Consider the following 16,805-nt stretch of genomic DNA (forward strand, 5'->3'; position numbering starts at 1 on the left):
CACGACTCAATCCTCAATGGGTTCATTTTCAATTTGCTCACTCAAAGCTTGTTATTATACTCTGACCTACAAATTGGAACTTCCTGTTAATACCCCATCATTTCTCCTGCTCCCCCTTTGAGCTCCGTAAAAAGGCCTGCCTGTATTTACTCAACACACATCTGTGTGTCATTATTCTGGTGTGTGTGTGTGTGGGTGTGTGGACACATACACCATGAGCTGTAGATCCCAAACCTTGCTCCTGAATCTATTTTAACAGCTCTTTAGAAAAAACATATAAGCTTTAACCAACTCTGACTCAAATTTATGTGAATATTTACATTTTCTGTCAAGCGCTGGACTGTGCATAGGCTACTTGTGTAAAGCTAAAATCTTACAGCTGATGACTTTAAATGAGTGGATTTATCATGATGTAAAAATGTGAAAGTTTGAAAAACACATTTTAGGACATAAATCGAGATTAAAGTTATGGAAAGCTTCAGAAAGGACAAAAATTAGTGCATAAAAACTGTTTTCTTATCACAGCAGTATGAAGATCTGTTCACCTTGTAGCTGCTGTGATTTTTATTTGCTGGAGATTCAAGAGAAAGACTTTCATCAGGTCTAATTAGAATATTTACAATGCAGTCTTCCTGGATGATGGTGCTTCTGCTCCCCCTCAGCGATACAGCCAATTGAAAATGATGAAGCACCCACTTTCCCGGACATGGCAGTCATTAAGGACTACAGTCAAATGCTCTTGTCTGTTATTACGAGGGTCAAAGGTCACAGGAGGACTCTGTTTGCACCTCGACTGACCAGCAGGTCAGATGACCCCTGTGCTGCCCTCAGCGGCCGGCCCACTTCATCTCCTTAATGACGGCTCATTACATTAGAGAGGCTGAGCGGAGAGCCGAGGCCAAACAAACTATCACTGACAGATGTACAGTGGCCAAGATCTGAGGCAGCACAGTGTGTGTGTGCGTGTGTGTGCGTGTGTGTGTGTGTGAGACAGTGAGGGAGAGAGGTGGATAAAAAGGACAGAGAGAGAACAAAGAATGAAGCAGAAAGGAAAGGGAGAGCTGGAGCAACAATCACAGACCTCTACCTCTCAGCGCCTCGGAGAGAAAATTAAATATTGATCAATTGTGTGAGACAATGTAGAGGGAGGGAGATAGAGCAGAGTGAAGAGGATGATAAATAAATATATACATCGACACAGAGAGGAGGACAGAGAGGCAAAACTGAGAACTCAGATTTATCTTTCCTCTTTTTTTTGATCGTTTTTTTGATCACTAAACCTAGGGATGGGCACCAAATACGGTACTTTCATAGGTACCCACCGAATTCAGTCTGTAGTACCAGATACCAATTCATATAAAATCAAACGGTATCATGTCTAGGTAACTAAAGGCAACCTTGTGACTGTGAGGGAGTGGAAGAGTAGGTGATTTCCAAGCTGGTCGAGAACACAGTTTTATAAGCATTTATATTGAGAAATAAATATGTTAAATTGAAAAATTTTGAGATTTTATTATTAAAATGAGTATTTATTTCAACATATATACAAAACTGTAGGGGTGCACTGATCACAATTTTCTGGCCAATCACCATTCTTTATAAAGCCAGATCTGCCGATACCGATTTTTATTTTTTATTTTTTATAACTGACAGCATATACCTTCAATGTTCCAATCTTATTTTTTTTTTAAATGATTGAGAAATCCCTGTGAAACAGTAAAATCTTTATGTTTTCACCATTGACTGTATATAGAGTGGACAGCGTGGCTTCGCCATTTATCATTGTACGGTTTTGAAGCCAAAACTCCCCCGTCACAGGCGCAGCCATTGAAGCAGACTGTGAGGGATTCTGGGAGAATCTGAGTGGAGCCGGGTGACAAAAATAATAATATTTTTCTTTCTTTCAAAACTTTAATCAGTTCCCGACTCTACCTTCCGACATATTCTACGACCCTCGAAAAAATACACAAGAACGGCAGCTGTCAATCATCATTAAACGTAAAGTAAAACCTTGTTTTTAACCTCTTATAACTAATGAAAACAAAACTTTTCAAAAAAAGAGGACTTGAATACAAGGCAGCCAAATGATATCTTCAAATCATCACAACATTTAGACGTGAGAAACATTTCTATGAGGTGTAATATTTTTTTAAAGTTTGACCATACCCCATCTGGAATGACTGGGGAGCTGGATTTCTTTTTACTTATACTGCGGCCAGCCACCAGGGGGAGCAGTTTTCCTGGCGACCTCACACATTGTTTTACAGTCTTTGGTTTTAACTTAAACAACCAATGAGGTGTTCTGAGTTTTAGGTCTCAGAGCAAAAAGCGCCAAAGGCTGTCTGTCAGACCTTCCCAGAGGTATATAAGATCAGTTTCACATGTAAGGATGGGCCGATCCACAATCCCCCAAAATTAAGGAAATCAGCACCGATCAATTGGTGCATGTCTACACAACGATGCAGAAAAATTGTACCGTATCGTATCAAATGTGAAAGGTACCCATCCCTAGCTGAACCTGGCAGCAAATCAGATACAAAGAAACAAGAAGCTTTGTTTGTCACGTTAACTGTCGTAACCTAAGTATACATTGGAAGATAAAATATCCTTCAATACATTAATTCTCTCTTAGAATTCAGTTCATATCAACTTTTTATGGATTTCCATCTTGTTAAATTCTTGAGTGAGATTAGAAATGATGTAAAATCTCCTCAGCAGCGCCCTCACTCATAAAATCCTCCAGCTGGAGGCCTACATGGAGAAACATCCCGAGGGAGGAATAGACAGCGATGCCTTTGGGGAACATTTCTGAGCTGCATTCCTCATTCAGCAAGGGCTGTAAATCCTCACAGAGCAAATACAGACGATAAAATAGTTTAACCCTCTGAAAAGTTCACGACCTCTGACTTTGTGTCCACTAAATGATCATCACGACAAAGCTGCATTATTTTGGGTGGCCGTTAAAACATTTAGATAGAGATGAAACTGAAGAGAAACACACACTTGGTTTGGTTTGAGATGATTTCCCAGAAGCAGGGGAAGTAGTTTGTGAAATCATCGCTGGATTTTATCCAGGTGAGACACTTAAAGTGACAAAAAGTGAGCAAAGCTTTAAAAAAGAAAAGCACTTGGCAAAACTCATCAGTTTCTGAAGCTTTGATTGTTGTTTCTTGGGGTTTGAGGTTCATCCCTCTGCGCAGGAACATATCATAAACTAGGAAAGCACTCAGAGAGCGCAGACCTCCGCCAAGCATATTGTGATTGTGTCACAACACTTAAGTCTTACTTTAATGTTATACTCCCTTTCAGCAGACTGTCTGCTACAATTTGGTGTTAGTTGCAGGTTTGTATGATAATTTGTTACCTGAAAATTATGATGACCCAGTACATATTTCATATTCAGGATCTTAGTATCCAGAATATTGCCAGGATCTGGATCGTACTTTTACGTCTGTCAGAAATTATGGTGACCTTGTCTTGTGTATTTTTGTAAAGCAATCCAACCATTTATGGTGGAGTTATTTACACATATGGTGAAAACGACCCTATCGCACAATGATTATGAATCCTTTAAAAAAAGTCCTGGATCCAAATGGTGATCTGGATCACCTCAAAAATTTGATCAATTCTTCCTTATCCCATTTTGAACATTTCCTGAAAATTTCATCAAGATCTGTTTGTTACTTTTTGAGTTATGTTGTTCACGGACAAACAGAAAATCTCTCCTAAAAACACAACCTCCTTGGCGGAGGTAAAAAACAAGAAATAATAAATAAACTGGCAAAAAATGAAATACATATATATATATATATATATATATATATATATATATATATATATATATATATATATATATATATATATATATATATATATATATCTTTGAAAAAAGTTCTGAAAACATAAACAAAATTTATGGAAAACCTTTTTAAACATGTAAAATATAATTTTAAGAGCCAAAATCCCAATTTTGAGGATATTCACAGGCGTTTTCAGCAACATGCTCTGTTCTGTAAGAGCATTGAAACCACTCAAGTCTTTTATAAGAAACATCTGATTATAAATCCAATTCTAAATCAAATTAATTTGCCTTTAACTCATGTTCTCTATTATAGATTAAAATCATCTGATAGTCACAGCAAACTATTGAATAGTTCCTGTTCCCCTTAAAACATAAAGAGAGATTCAATAAGTGACTGAATGGTTAGTGAGATGAAATATGTCACATGAACTATTTAATTCTTAATCATTAAATAGTTACTTTAATATTCAAAAATCACAATTACTCGCTGTCTTCTATTTATTTCTGCTGTTCCCTCCTCACCTCATCAGGACTAGAGGCCTGGTAGGTGCGGTTGTCATCGCTGAAGTCCTGGTCGGCCTCTGCAGACTCTGTCTCTCCGTTGACACCAGCATGAGTCTCGTAGACAGGAGTCACGTTGTGGCACAGAGCGATGGCCTTCACTGCCTCGTGGATGCGACTGCTCACGCTCTTTCGGACTTTGGGACCAGACGTTTGGGTCTTTCTGGATGGAGTGGAGCCGCTGGTGCTGCTGGAAGGCTGTGAAGTCCCCTGATGATGAAAATATAGAAACATGAAGTCTGTAATTGGTTTCGGTTTGGATCGCCTTGATTTGGATTCATATAGAGAGCTTCTTTGTTATGCATCTTTTTTGACCTAGAAATTGAACATCAGCTGTTAAATCTCTGCAGTGACACTCTGAGTACAGGATCCGTGCACATATAGACATCTAGATTGCTCCACATGCATCAGATCCAATCTGACACTCTTTTCAGGCTAAATCACACAGCGAGGGATCGCACTGCATTACCATCTTTATCCTGTCGTATCTGGTTTTATGTGTTCCCCTTTCTGACACCAACATCAGTTTAACTGAGTGGTAACAAGCGAGCGGTCGACACGGGTGATTTTCTCCACTGAAGTATTTGATTTTAGTTTATTATTAACCTTCAATCAAACCAGGCGGGAACGAGGAGCGATGAGGAGTACAGTGAGGATGTAAGATGACAATCTTTATGTGGAGTGACAGAAAGATCGATACACATTTCATTAAGTTGTATTGTTGTGTCGTTGAACGCGTTTGGTGTCAGAGCTGTGGGGAGAAGATGTTACTGAATGAAGAGCAGAGATATCAGACGAAAGACATGTGAGAGCTGCTGTGTTTGCTGCTCAAATATCATTTTATCAAGAAGTCGAACAGTAAAATAAACCAGAGATGAGAAAGTGATGCTGCTTCATCACAGAAAGAATGTTTTTGAGCAGATTTTAAATACTGAATACTGAAGTAAATATGTGTGTGTGATTACTTTTTGGTGGCCCAATCACAAAACTGAAAAAAAAACGTACATCTTTTTCTAAATGGAGAGGAACAAATCCAAATTTATTAGCTGATTCCTTGATCTAGCTGTCATAATGTTTCAAATATATAATTAAAAGCTTTTAGTGATAACAGTATCTTGTCAGTGTTGCAGTAAGGAAACAGCAACACAGTCACAATCAGCTGCTCTGCTCTGCTCAGCTTTGACAGCACAGCTCTAAACAGATGAGTCATTTTTCATTAGCTGAGATTACACATCAGGGTGTGAGGCAGATGGTTCGGAGTCGAGCAGCTGTTTGGAGCCGGCTGAGTAAGAACAATATCATTCTGTCAAGACTGCAAGCCAGATCTGAGCCACCCAGTGAGGAAAACACTCGCTTACAGCACGAGGAGGAGGAGGCGCTCAGGGACGCTGCGTGATGAATGAACAACATGGACTTCTTCCTGGAAAACGTAGCCTTTAGTTAAATATAAAAATGGATCAGACTGATCTACAGAGAGGGGAGGGGGGAAGCAGTAAGAAAACACAGAGCGACCTATGATACATATTTGTATCTCAGTGGACCCCACCTCTTTTGGGACAAACTTCAAGATTGTAAGTGGCAGGTTTTACCTTGTCTGTCATTTTTTTCAGCTACATGAAAGACAAGGCAAACTTTCAGTCACATTTCGTTTGCATCTATGATCAGGGTGTTATTACGTGAACAATAAAAATTACAGAATTACAGAAGCTTCCATAAAGAAGCTAGATTGACCTGACTGGCTTTATTTACTTGTCCATTTACTGCATTCATTAAAGTCCAGCAGCATTAAGAAGAAGGTGGACAAGAAATCAGAAACATGTCTGAGTTTAAGTCAATATAAAGCTTCTAAAATGCTCAAAAACTTGAATTTTAAAGCCTCTGAATTGTACGATCTTCTCTGTTTGACCCTGTATCTAAAAGTCTGTTTGGATCACAGTTGCATTATCATCTGGGGGATTTTGTATTCCAAGTTAAGATAATAAGGATTCACATTTTCTTAATATAAGACTAATTTACAAAACACAGTTAAGAAGAGAAAATTAATCTTACAATTGCATATGACTGGATTATGTGGCTCTGGATCTCATCCATGGTGTCGGTGCCGTAAGATACGGTTCCCAGGTGAAGCCGCTTGAAGACCATTTCATTCTGTGTCAGAGTGCCTGCAGATCAGAGGACAGATTATCAATCTTATTTGTCTCATTAGAGCAGAAAGCAACAGTCAAGAGGTTTGAGGTAGATGTTGATAACTTAATCATTGAGGTATCAGGGGATCATAATTATATGGTTTTGTCAGATTCAAAAGGGTTTATTATAACAACTGTATAAAAGTCCAAAACAGAGTGAAAAAAACTGAGCCTTGAAACAGGAACTTGACAGTGAAGTGAACAAAAGGTGTAGATTGGACACTGTTGACAACAGTTTTTCACATGTTGAGCCACATATGAAAGATACGCATGAGCAACTGAGTCATATCAGCCAAAGCACCAAACTGGCTGGCTAATCTGCAGAACTCACTACTTTTTTGTTATAGTTTGTGCGTCTGAAGTCATATTCTGTTCAGTAAGTGAGAACTTCAGACACAAGGGGACTCAAGATGATCTATCTATCATCTTGAGTCATCATCATCATCATGTGCAAAGTGTCAGGTTTTTGAGTCTTTCAGGGGAAAAACATCATGTTTAATATTACTGAAGCGCCACTCAAGTGGTAGCTCATATATATTTGGAGCCGGTTGTTTTATGGCTCATTTGTTGGCCATTGACACCAAACTGGGTGCGTGCAAAGCGATGTTTTTATTGTTTTTTGTTCCCTTTTGTGTCCTGAGATCCTACTTTTAACCATGGTTGCATTGTTTACACATGAGTTCAGCTGTTAGCAGCTCATAGCATGTTGATGCTAACCAGTGCTAGGACCAAAGTTCCCTGCAAGCTGAGGAAAAGGAGGCAAGGACAACGTGCTGGTGCTGCTATCCTGTTCATATATTCTTCAATTTTTGCACTTTACACTTTCTTGTATTGCTGCTGTGACTCTGATTTTCCCTTTAGGGATGAATACAGTACATTCTGTTCTATTTAATTAACAGCCCTGAGTGCAAATGCTTCTCCTTGAATACATCATGGGACCTGCATATTGATTACATGTTTAGACACCTAAAAATAGGATTCAAAAACTATGTTTTCAAAAGAGTGCACTGATTAATGCACATCTGTAGCCAGAATGAGAGCTAAGAGAGAGATTATTGATGATGGTGAGATCCGAGCATCTCACCTTCAAAAAACATCAGGACCAGGAGGTTAACCACTCTGATCTAGAATTGATTGTTAGTTCTTCTCTGTGCTTTACCTCTCAGCCAGGATAAATAGGCTCTGAGAGCTTATCTAATTTTACCTGGATCAGCAGGCGAAGACAAAGAAGCATGTTAGGACCTCTGCAGGAGTTCATCACTCTGACACACTGTGTAGCATTAGCAAAAGCTGCTGCTTGCTATTAGAGATTAAAGAAGGCAAAAACTTCCCCCTTAGCCATCAGGACATTTTTTTTCTTCTTTTCTTTTTCTTTTTATAAACTTATTTAAATGATGATGAACACTCAGTTTGTATGTTTATTGACAAGTTTTTTGAGTTTTTATGACATTTTTATTATGTATACATTTACTACCTTGTTTTGCCACCTCATTGTGTGAGTTCTTGCTGAAGAATATTTCACTTTGTAAATGAAACATTCGGTCCCTTTTCAGGATGTTAGATCTCTTACAAATGTCACAGGGCTTCAGTATTTCCACAAAGAAAAATCCCAAACCTGTAAAACTCTTTAAATACTGCAAGCTGTAATGGATGAATGTGTGCTGGTTGTGTAAACACCCACCAGTCTTGTCGGTCAGCAGGTAGACGAGCCGGCCCAGTTCTTCAGGGATTGTACTGGTCCTCACCACGGTGCCAGGGATGTTTTCATCTTTCATGATCATCCAACCGTAAGCTGACTTCCCCATGTCCAGGTTTACACGCAAACTGTACAGAGGAACAGAAAAGACAGTCTGTCACAGAAAAATCACTAGAACAAGAAAATGCTGCAAAGAAAGATGTTAGGAGGTGCATTTTGTTTCTGCATCAATGCTGTTTGGCATTGGTAGAGAAGATTAGAAAAATTTGTCATGAACTCGACTTTCATACTCAGCTCTGCTGCTCATCCAACAAATACATCTTCCTCATGAGTGCAGCATAATTTAGAAGGGAAATAAACTTTGCAACAATACAAGACTGTAGGGCTGGGATGATATGCTATACTCGTGATACTATTCTATTTCAATTTCTGGGATGCGGATTTAAGTTTACAATTTCTATGATTTTTAGTTTGCTTTTTAACACCAGACCATGCGAAAAAGTTAAATGATGATGGTAATATCTACAGACTATATCAGGAGCCATATTTTCCCATAAAATGTACATTATGTGAGTCAGACAGAAACATTTCACCCTCTGCTGGAGAAAAGTGGTAACTTTTTTCCGATTCCAGTTTATAAACAGAGACTGAAATGAAGAATTTGAATAAAAAAAGAAAGTTTTTTTTGAAAAAGAATCACAATTTTGATATTGTCAAACAAAAACCCAGATAAATGGATTTTTGTTTGTTTTTTCTCCCACCCCTACAAGATTGACTTGAATTTGAATTCATTTGTTTGTTAGGGATGATGCAGTTGACATAGTTCACAACAAAACATGAATCCGATGTGCTGCACAGAGAGTTTATAGTGAGTGATCATTTCTAGGGATAGACCGATTATCAACCGGGCCGATATTTGGCATTTTGAGGCATATCGGCATTGGCATTTTTTTTAAATCAGACGGCCGATAAGAAACAAATATAAAACTGCGTTGTTGTTGCTCTGATGCAGCCACTCCACTGTCTGTAGTCACTACTCAGTCCCCAGCACTGTCCCACCCAGAGTACCATCTGATTGGTTACAAGCAGAGCCATGGCTTGAGTAACAGCAAATCAGCAGTGCAGTTAATGCAGTTACATTGAAATTTTGGAAAACTTTATTTACTGTAGAAAACTTTAGCTATTTATTTTTTTTATATTTCATTTAACTTTATAAAACATGCTGGTAAGCCTGGGAGCTTGTTAATAAACTCATGCTTGAAGGTATTTGAATGAAGTTAAGTGTTAGAGTTTATATTGTTCAAAATTTTGACACCAATATTTTCACTTTGACTGCAAATAAATATCGGCTTCAAATATTGGTTATCGGCATCCTTTACAACAAATAATCGGTATCAGGATCGGCCCCGGAAAAATCCATATCGGTCTATCCTGACTAATTTTCAACTCTTGCCCCTTGTTGGGCCTTTAAAAAACTAGATCATAAAATGTGCATTTACCAGCAATAAAATGGTCACAGCTCAGTTTTGCTTTCAGCCAGCACTTGACCTCAACAGCGAAGGTTTTAAATCTGTGTTCAGTTTGATTTTGGTTGGTAATGAATTCCAAAGTTTTCCCCCTTTAACAGAGAAGGCTGACTGTCCAAATGTGGATCTACGTTTTTGAATGATACAGTTTCCAATCACTGTATTTCTTTTAATTCTGCTGCTGCTGCTGCTGCTGCCTTTGCACAAATTTGGAAAGAGGTTCAGATTGTCAAGAATTGTTATAACAAAGGGATCATATACCAAATGTAAATTTCTTGACTTTCTCTGCTTTGTTTAGTTGCGTAAAGATGAAATGCATCTCTAAACACATAAGCTATTTGTTCAAGTGTAGAGATGATATCAGGAGCCGTCAGCTCAATAAAGAATGAGGTCATCTTAAAATACCTGATGGGGATGATGTACGAGAAAAGGACGACAAATCGGAAAAGGTTCCTGAACCACGGTCCCACAAAACCCTGCAGCGCCACCATGACTACAGACAGAACCACCTGGGCCAGGAACAGGGCCTTGGTGAGGCGGTTCAGCTCCAGGTCAAGTAAGCCAACCTACAGAGACAGGAGATCAGAGGTCAAACTGTAGATGTCAGATTAATCATACAGAGCACTTTCATGTAGAGCAAAGACTTATTTTCATCCATGATTTAAATGTTTTATCTAGACTAGGAAAACTCAAACTTCACAACCTTTTCCTGAAGCCTTACACTTCCTGCACAGGGAGAATAAACCAAAGCCAGTCAAAGACGTTCTTTGCTGCAGGCTTTTATCATGCAAACTATGTTTTTGACGTAAATACTTGTTTTTTATAGTCAACTTCATTATTTGCGTATTGAAGCATTGTCCCTTTAGAGGTCAAAAGGCCTCAAAAATAAATAACGTTCCCATATTGAGATGGAAACAGGACAAAAAAGAGGTCAGAGTTCTCCTTTATTTTTCGAGTGTATCTCCCAGCCAATGGAGCATGTGGGAAAAAGATGTCAAATAAAGAAGCGCCCTTCCCCTCTCTGGCAGCGCTCACAGCGAAGCCCTGTACACAGAGGGCTTTCTTCTGACGCACCACGCTTACAAAAACAGCAGAACATAACATCTCTCCTCCCTCAAATAAAGGAGCTGCTCTGAAAAGGAGGGGAGGGGGGCACGGACGTATAAAAAGCAGCAAAATTCCTCCAGAGCCTAAACCCCCACCAGGCCCATTCCCCTGAGGACTGAGGGAGCAGGGTGAGCAGTGTGACTGATTTATCAGTCGCTGTTAAACTCCCAGTCACAGAGCGGGGAAGGGAAGAGTAAAGGGAGCAAGTGAGTGGGTGGGTGGGTATGTCCCCACCCCGCTGCCTCACTACATGGTTCATGGTTGAGCTATTGAGAAAAATAGGGGGTTTGGGTGGATTAAAATGAAGAAAAATTAAAACAGAGAGCACAGTGCGTGCCTGAAAAGCAAAGGATCCCCTTCTGCTTGAACAATGGCTGCTCTAAATTTTTTCAGCCTTGCCGGGGATCAGATGAAGTCATTATTCATTCAGTCATGGAAGGGGGAGAGAGGGACTCAATTACCTCAACCTAAAGATGCTATCAATGAATAAAAAAGTGCATATTTTACTCCATTCATCTCCTGGCCATTAAAAGTGAAAGGAATGATTCGATCTGCCTGTGTGGCTTGTCTTTTTTTTACTGTGTGTGAAATGTGATGAAGGATTGCAGCCCCAGGACATGAATATTCATCGAGTTAAAACCAAAGAATATCAGGAGCTCAGTCTGGATGAAGTGGACTGTTCAGTGAGAAGCTCAGGAACACAGAACAACTTTGCTTTCAAGCTGAAGTTTTTTTTTTGTTTCAACTTTTGGTTTTCAGCTGTCAGAGCCGGGTCAAGAGCACAGTGATTCAAACCCAACCCCAAAGTAAGTTATCTAAAAAAGAGGTTTATTAAAACACATATGAGGCATACAATTTTACTTTTTCTTTTTTAAGTCATCGATCATAACCAAAAGTTTCTTCCAGATTTATCAAGTCCAAACTCACTCACAGTAACATTTCTCACTGTACTCACTGCTGATCAGGGGTGTCCAAACTTTTGAATATGGAAGTAACGTATGAATGCTCTATTTGTTAAGTAACTTTTGGATGACTGCAGTCCTTAAGTATAATGGCTGGGTATTGCTAAGAATTTCTTGGTTTGATATTGATTTAGTTTTATTTTGATTTAAATGCTTCGATTTTCCATTTTGATGCCCATGTGAACATGTTGTATATCACCTCGTTTTGGAGCAGTGAAACCCAAAACAAAACCCACGTTTCAGTTCTTATCACAGTTTGGGGGTTATGGTTTTCGGTCCAGTTCGGTTTGGTCCAGTTCGGTGTACATTGCTGTTGTTTTAAACACATGTATTTCTACCATAAACCCTAATAACCCACTATTAACAGACAGTTTTTAATCAATTTTATAATGTATAGTCAAGAAAAACCTGAAAGAATGAGGCTGTTTCCCATTTCAAACATCATCAAAGCTGAGTGAAACATTGCTAGTTTCAACATGTCAACTCCTCAGTAAGGAAAGTCTCTATTGGCCGTCCCAGAAGTCACTAAAAGCCACTAAACGACGCTGCTGTCTAATTTGCAGAATAATCCATTTGCATGTTATTGTCATGGACTCTGTGGGAGAGAGAAATAAAGTGGGAGAGAAAGAAAGCAGGTAAATCACAACATCATGAACATGTTTAGAACTACAAATTAACTTTCTTCTGTCCATTCTTGTTTTTTTATGTCTAAATATCAACCCTCCTCCTCTAACTGAGCTGGGGACCGGCAGAAGTGACCATAATGAAACACACGCTTACATGATTTCATCTGCTGTGAGTGAGGAGGACTGTCTGTGTTTTGGATAGGGGAGGGGCTCACGATAGCACACACTGCCCATTGCGGAGATCTAAACACGCTTCGGCGCCAGACTCCAAACTCCAGAAAAGTCACAAGAATTGTGGTCTTAAAAAACCTTGTCAGAGGGTTCTGAAATCTAATCTAAAGTGCTCCCAGACAGCAGAACGACACAATGCCACAGGTACACCCTCTAACTTTGTCTTCTCCTCTCATCATATAAACAACACACGCGCCTCCCTGCAACTGTTACACTGTATCCTTCGCCTCACGTCGCACGTGGGTATGATAGGAGCTCCATACTCACTTCAAACTGAGTAGTAAAACGAAGAAAAAAGAAAACACGAACCGGACAGAGCAAACGCGCCCTGAACCGAGTGAGTGAAACTGAACAGTTCGGTCTTTATTCATAAACCGTTCCATCCCTCCGACCCAAACATCAGACTTTAAAGTTGAAGGAGTAGGCTTTTCGCTGCTTAATGTGGCTGTCATTTTGTTGTTTGGTCTTAGCGTGGCCTTTGTCTATAAAACGTGAAAAACAGGCACAAGCGCCCCCAAGTTGCTAGGGGGTGAATTGATCATGAGGATTTTCTGAATCAATATTGATATGGGTGAGGAAATACTGTGATGCATCAATTTATCAATATTTTTACCATCCCTAACTGATATCAGATGATACGTAAGTGGTCAATTTTCTGTAAGGTGCCACGTAAACATCAGCAAAATCTGCTTCAAACCAAAGAAAATGTTCTCCATTAGGGGGCGATGTGGGGGAAATATGTCAGAATGTTTTATGTCAGGATCAGGATCCAAAGTTAACCATGATTGCTTTGCATTTTCAGATTAGCTTGACCCAAAAACAGCATTTTGATACCAGAATATTTTTCATCCTGCATGCTGTAGACTGCAGACTACATTAAATGTGTGGAAACAAGCTGCAAGATTTATTCCTACAGTTTTATTTTAAGGTGCAAAAAGAGGAAATCATCAGCTTTCACGACTTGTTTAAATCACTTTTAAAGGCCGTCTGTTTCTTCCTCCTGCTGTCTCATTTGAAGCCTCTGAATTGCCTTGTTGCTGAAATGTGCTTGAGCAATAAACCTGCCTTCCCTGGAGTTTGTTGAGATGTTAAGAGTAAAAAAAAGGTAGAAACAGTCAAATCTGACTGAAAATCTCTGCTTCAGTTACACTTTGTCACAGTGAGAGTTTGAGGGACGTGTGAAGAGAGCAGAGTGTCGCTGCTTGGATATGTACTTCAAAGAACAAAGATCTTTATTGGCGAGCAGGCTCCTGTCAAACGACATTGTTCCGTCTCTTCCATCAGACACAGGTCCGTCTAACAATAGTGAGACAAAGAGGGAATCTATGTCTGACGTCCTGTCAGATTGATCAAGTGCAGGCTTTGTCCTGGCCGATGTCACAACAGATTATATGAGGCCAAAACGTTCCTGCGACTTCAGCCTCACTGTATCGACTTTCTCCCTCAATCTCCAGTCTCCATATTGGCACTTCTGACATCATCTCCTTGAAATATTGAATTCCTCTCAACTGTCGAGCTTACACAAAAACAGTGGCCCTCGCCGTTCGACCGGCCACATCAGCGTTCTTAATAAAAGACACCGGTGTCAAAACTGTGCCGCAGGAGGAAGAGGCGATATTGTGCCATGGAGAGCTTTAGTGAAGCAGACAGTTTGAGGTGATAACTTTGTGAGTTGAGTCACAAACATCAGCTCAGTGATCCCTGCCACTATCAGGTGACCCCCGTCTATCTAAGCCAGCAATCTTCAAGGTAAAATCTTATATTTAGACTCAAATTTTCATTAATCTCCTCAATCTGGGGACGAAAACGCTCAATGGGGATTCTGTGGGATTAACTTTCAGCTGAAAATGTCATTTAAATCCTCGGTTAGTTAATTTCCCTTTTGGTTAATTAGCAACCGGCGCTGACCTTTTGCATTGACAGGTCCAACTTTATCTGGAGAGTCAAGGTTAAAAAAGCACCTCGCCGAAGTGATTGATTGGTGATTAGAGGCAGGGGAGGAAGATGGCGTGAGGGGAACCTCGAGCAGTTCTTACTTTCTGAGGTGTTTCTGCAGCTTTAACAGAAACACTTAAATTAATGCCGGCATCATGCGAAGGAATCACATCAATGTTTTGGGGGAAATTTCTAGACTTATTATTAAATTAAAAAAAAAAGATCTCTTTAGCAGCTGGCTAAATACAGAAGTGCTTCCATAAGACTTAAACAAAGCAACTTTATAAAGAGTTCAGAGTCAACTTTTTGATGATTAATGGCTTTTGACCTCATTTAAATTGTGAAATGGAGCAGAAAAGGCTCAGAAAATGTTTAAAAATAGCTCAGAATGCAGGATAACAAATGCTCTAGGATAAAAAAAAAATGTTTGCAGGTCTATAATTTCCATTGCTTGAGTGGCAGCTTTATGCCACAGCTCTTTCTTCGTTCCCCCTTTTCTTCTTAGAATGTTAGTTATCTTTGTATTTGGAGCACACTTTTTATGTCTCATTGTTGGCCAATGACATCAAACTGGTTGAGTTTGCAGTTGTGTTTTTACTTTTTTGCTCCTGTGTCTGGTGTGTCTTTATTGTTTACACATGAGATTTCAGCTGTTTTTAGCCTGTAGCATGTCATTGCTAACTGGTGCTAGGACCAATGTTCCCCGCAAGCTGATGAGAAGGAGACGAGGACGATGTGCTGGAGCTGCAGTGTGAGCTAAGAAGAGATGACATCAACCTGTCTGTCCATGCATTGTTATGGGGAATGTAAGATCAGTCTCCAATAAGCTAGATGAGCTTGTCCTGGGCCCGGTGGAGGTGGGGGCTGACTGGAGAGTTATAGTCAAGCCGTCATCTCTGATTGACAATTTTTTCCACCTGACAATCATTTCATTATTCTGTTTATATATTCCTGATTTTTTCACTGTTTACTTTCTTGAATTGCTGCTGTGATTCTGAATTTCCCTTTGGGGAACAATAGAGTACATTCTATTCTATTCTGTTCTATTTGAAAAGAATCCAAAGTCATAAAAAACAATCCATAAAAGTACAGATCCTGATTCTGCCTTTGAAAACGTCCTGATATATTTTTCCCATATCGCCCCCAAATGTATAATGTTTTCCTGGTCAGAAGCAGAGTTTGTTGATGTTCACACAGCATGTAACACCGCAGAAAACTGACCACTTATCATCTATTATCAAGAGACACCTGAGGGACAGGTGAGGTTTGACTCATAAGTCTGTAATAATGGCACAAGCATGTTTGAACACACTTAGTGAATGATTTTTAACAACGGTAACTAAAAGAAAAAGTTTTACAGTTGCTAAATATGTCAGTCAGAGCTGCAGGCCCTTGATCATTTTCACCAAATCAAATGAAGCCCTCTTTGGAAGAAGTTTGGACACCCCTGCTTTAAGGCTTTGAACAATAACAAAAACCTGACCCTTTTTCCTCTACAAAAAAACCCCAAAAGTATTCACCTTGTTCTTTGCGAACGACGTGTTCAGAACACTTCTGGTCTCTTTGCCGGTGTAGATCACCACCCCGATCACAGTGCCTGCCAAGGAGAGAAACAATGAAAGTAATGCTGCTCATTAACTGTTCCCCCACCCCCATCATCCCACACACACATACACACACTTTCTACAGTGGCATAAACATACGTGCACACACTCATCTTGGTCAAGTGAGATGAACGGCATGAGAGGAAACACAATAAGGCTGAGCTGAGGCAGTTTTGTCTCGTTGCCACTCAAGCCAACAGACAGGAGTTTAATACGTTTAGGCTCTCCGGGCCTTCAGCACCCTATGGAAGCTCATAAAACCTGATCAATACTCTGCCATCTTTATTTGCCAATTCATTACCGTGGCCTTATTACAGAGGATTAATGGGTCATTAATATTAAATGAGCTTAATGGGAAAGCAGAGGCAATAATAAAACTAAATACAGGCCTGGAAATCCCAAAACTATAAAAATGGAAAAGAAAGTTGAAAGCAAAACAAGGAAAGTGTGGAGAGGAAAAGAAGAGCAGCAGCAGAGAGGAGATGAATGTGATGAATCGCTCTCAGTGACTTCAAACTTCAGAAATATTGAGAGAAGTGACAAATGGTGTGTGGCTCAGCATGCAGAGG

General features: G+C 39.7%; 1 protein-coding gene across 3 annotated transcripts in view; it reads right to left on the reverse strand.

Annotated features, from left to right (window-relative positions):
• The window catches only part of atp9b (ATPase phospholipid transporting 9B), a 53,657-nt gene that overhangs the window by 14,802 nt on the left and 22,050 nt on the right, over positions 1-16,805 (reverse strand). For all 3 annotated transcript variants that reach the window (XM_074686776.1, XM_074686775.1, XM_074686777.1), the window contains 5 exons: positions 16,153-16,229; positions 10,177-10,337; positions 8,231-8,373; positions 6,413-6,525; positions 4,325-4,573 (listed from right to left, as the gene is read on the reverse strand). In XM_074686776.1, the coding sequence (XP_074542877.1) occupies positions 4,325-4,573; positions 6,413-6,525; positions 8,231-8,373; positions 10,177-10,337; positions 16,153-16,229 (743 nt within the window). The remainder of the gene's footprint in view (positions 1-4,324; positions 4,574-6,412; positions 6,526-8,230; positions 8,374-10,176; positions 10,338-16,152; positions 16,230-16,805) is intronic.

The sequence above is a fragment of the Halichoeres trimaculatus genome, unplaced genomic scaffold (assembly GCF_033239565.1).
Source record: "Halichoeres trimaculatus isolate MK-OKI-2021-1 unplaced genomic scaffold, fHalTri1.1 fHalTri1_scaffold_14, whole genome shotgun sequence".
Taxonomy (NCBI): domain Eukaryota; kingdom Metazoa; phylum Chordata; class Actinopteri; order Labriformes; family Labridae; genus Halichoeres; species Halichoeres trimaculatus.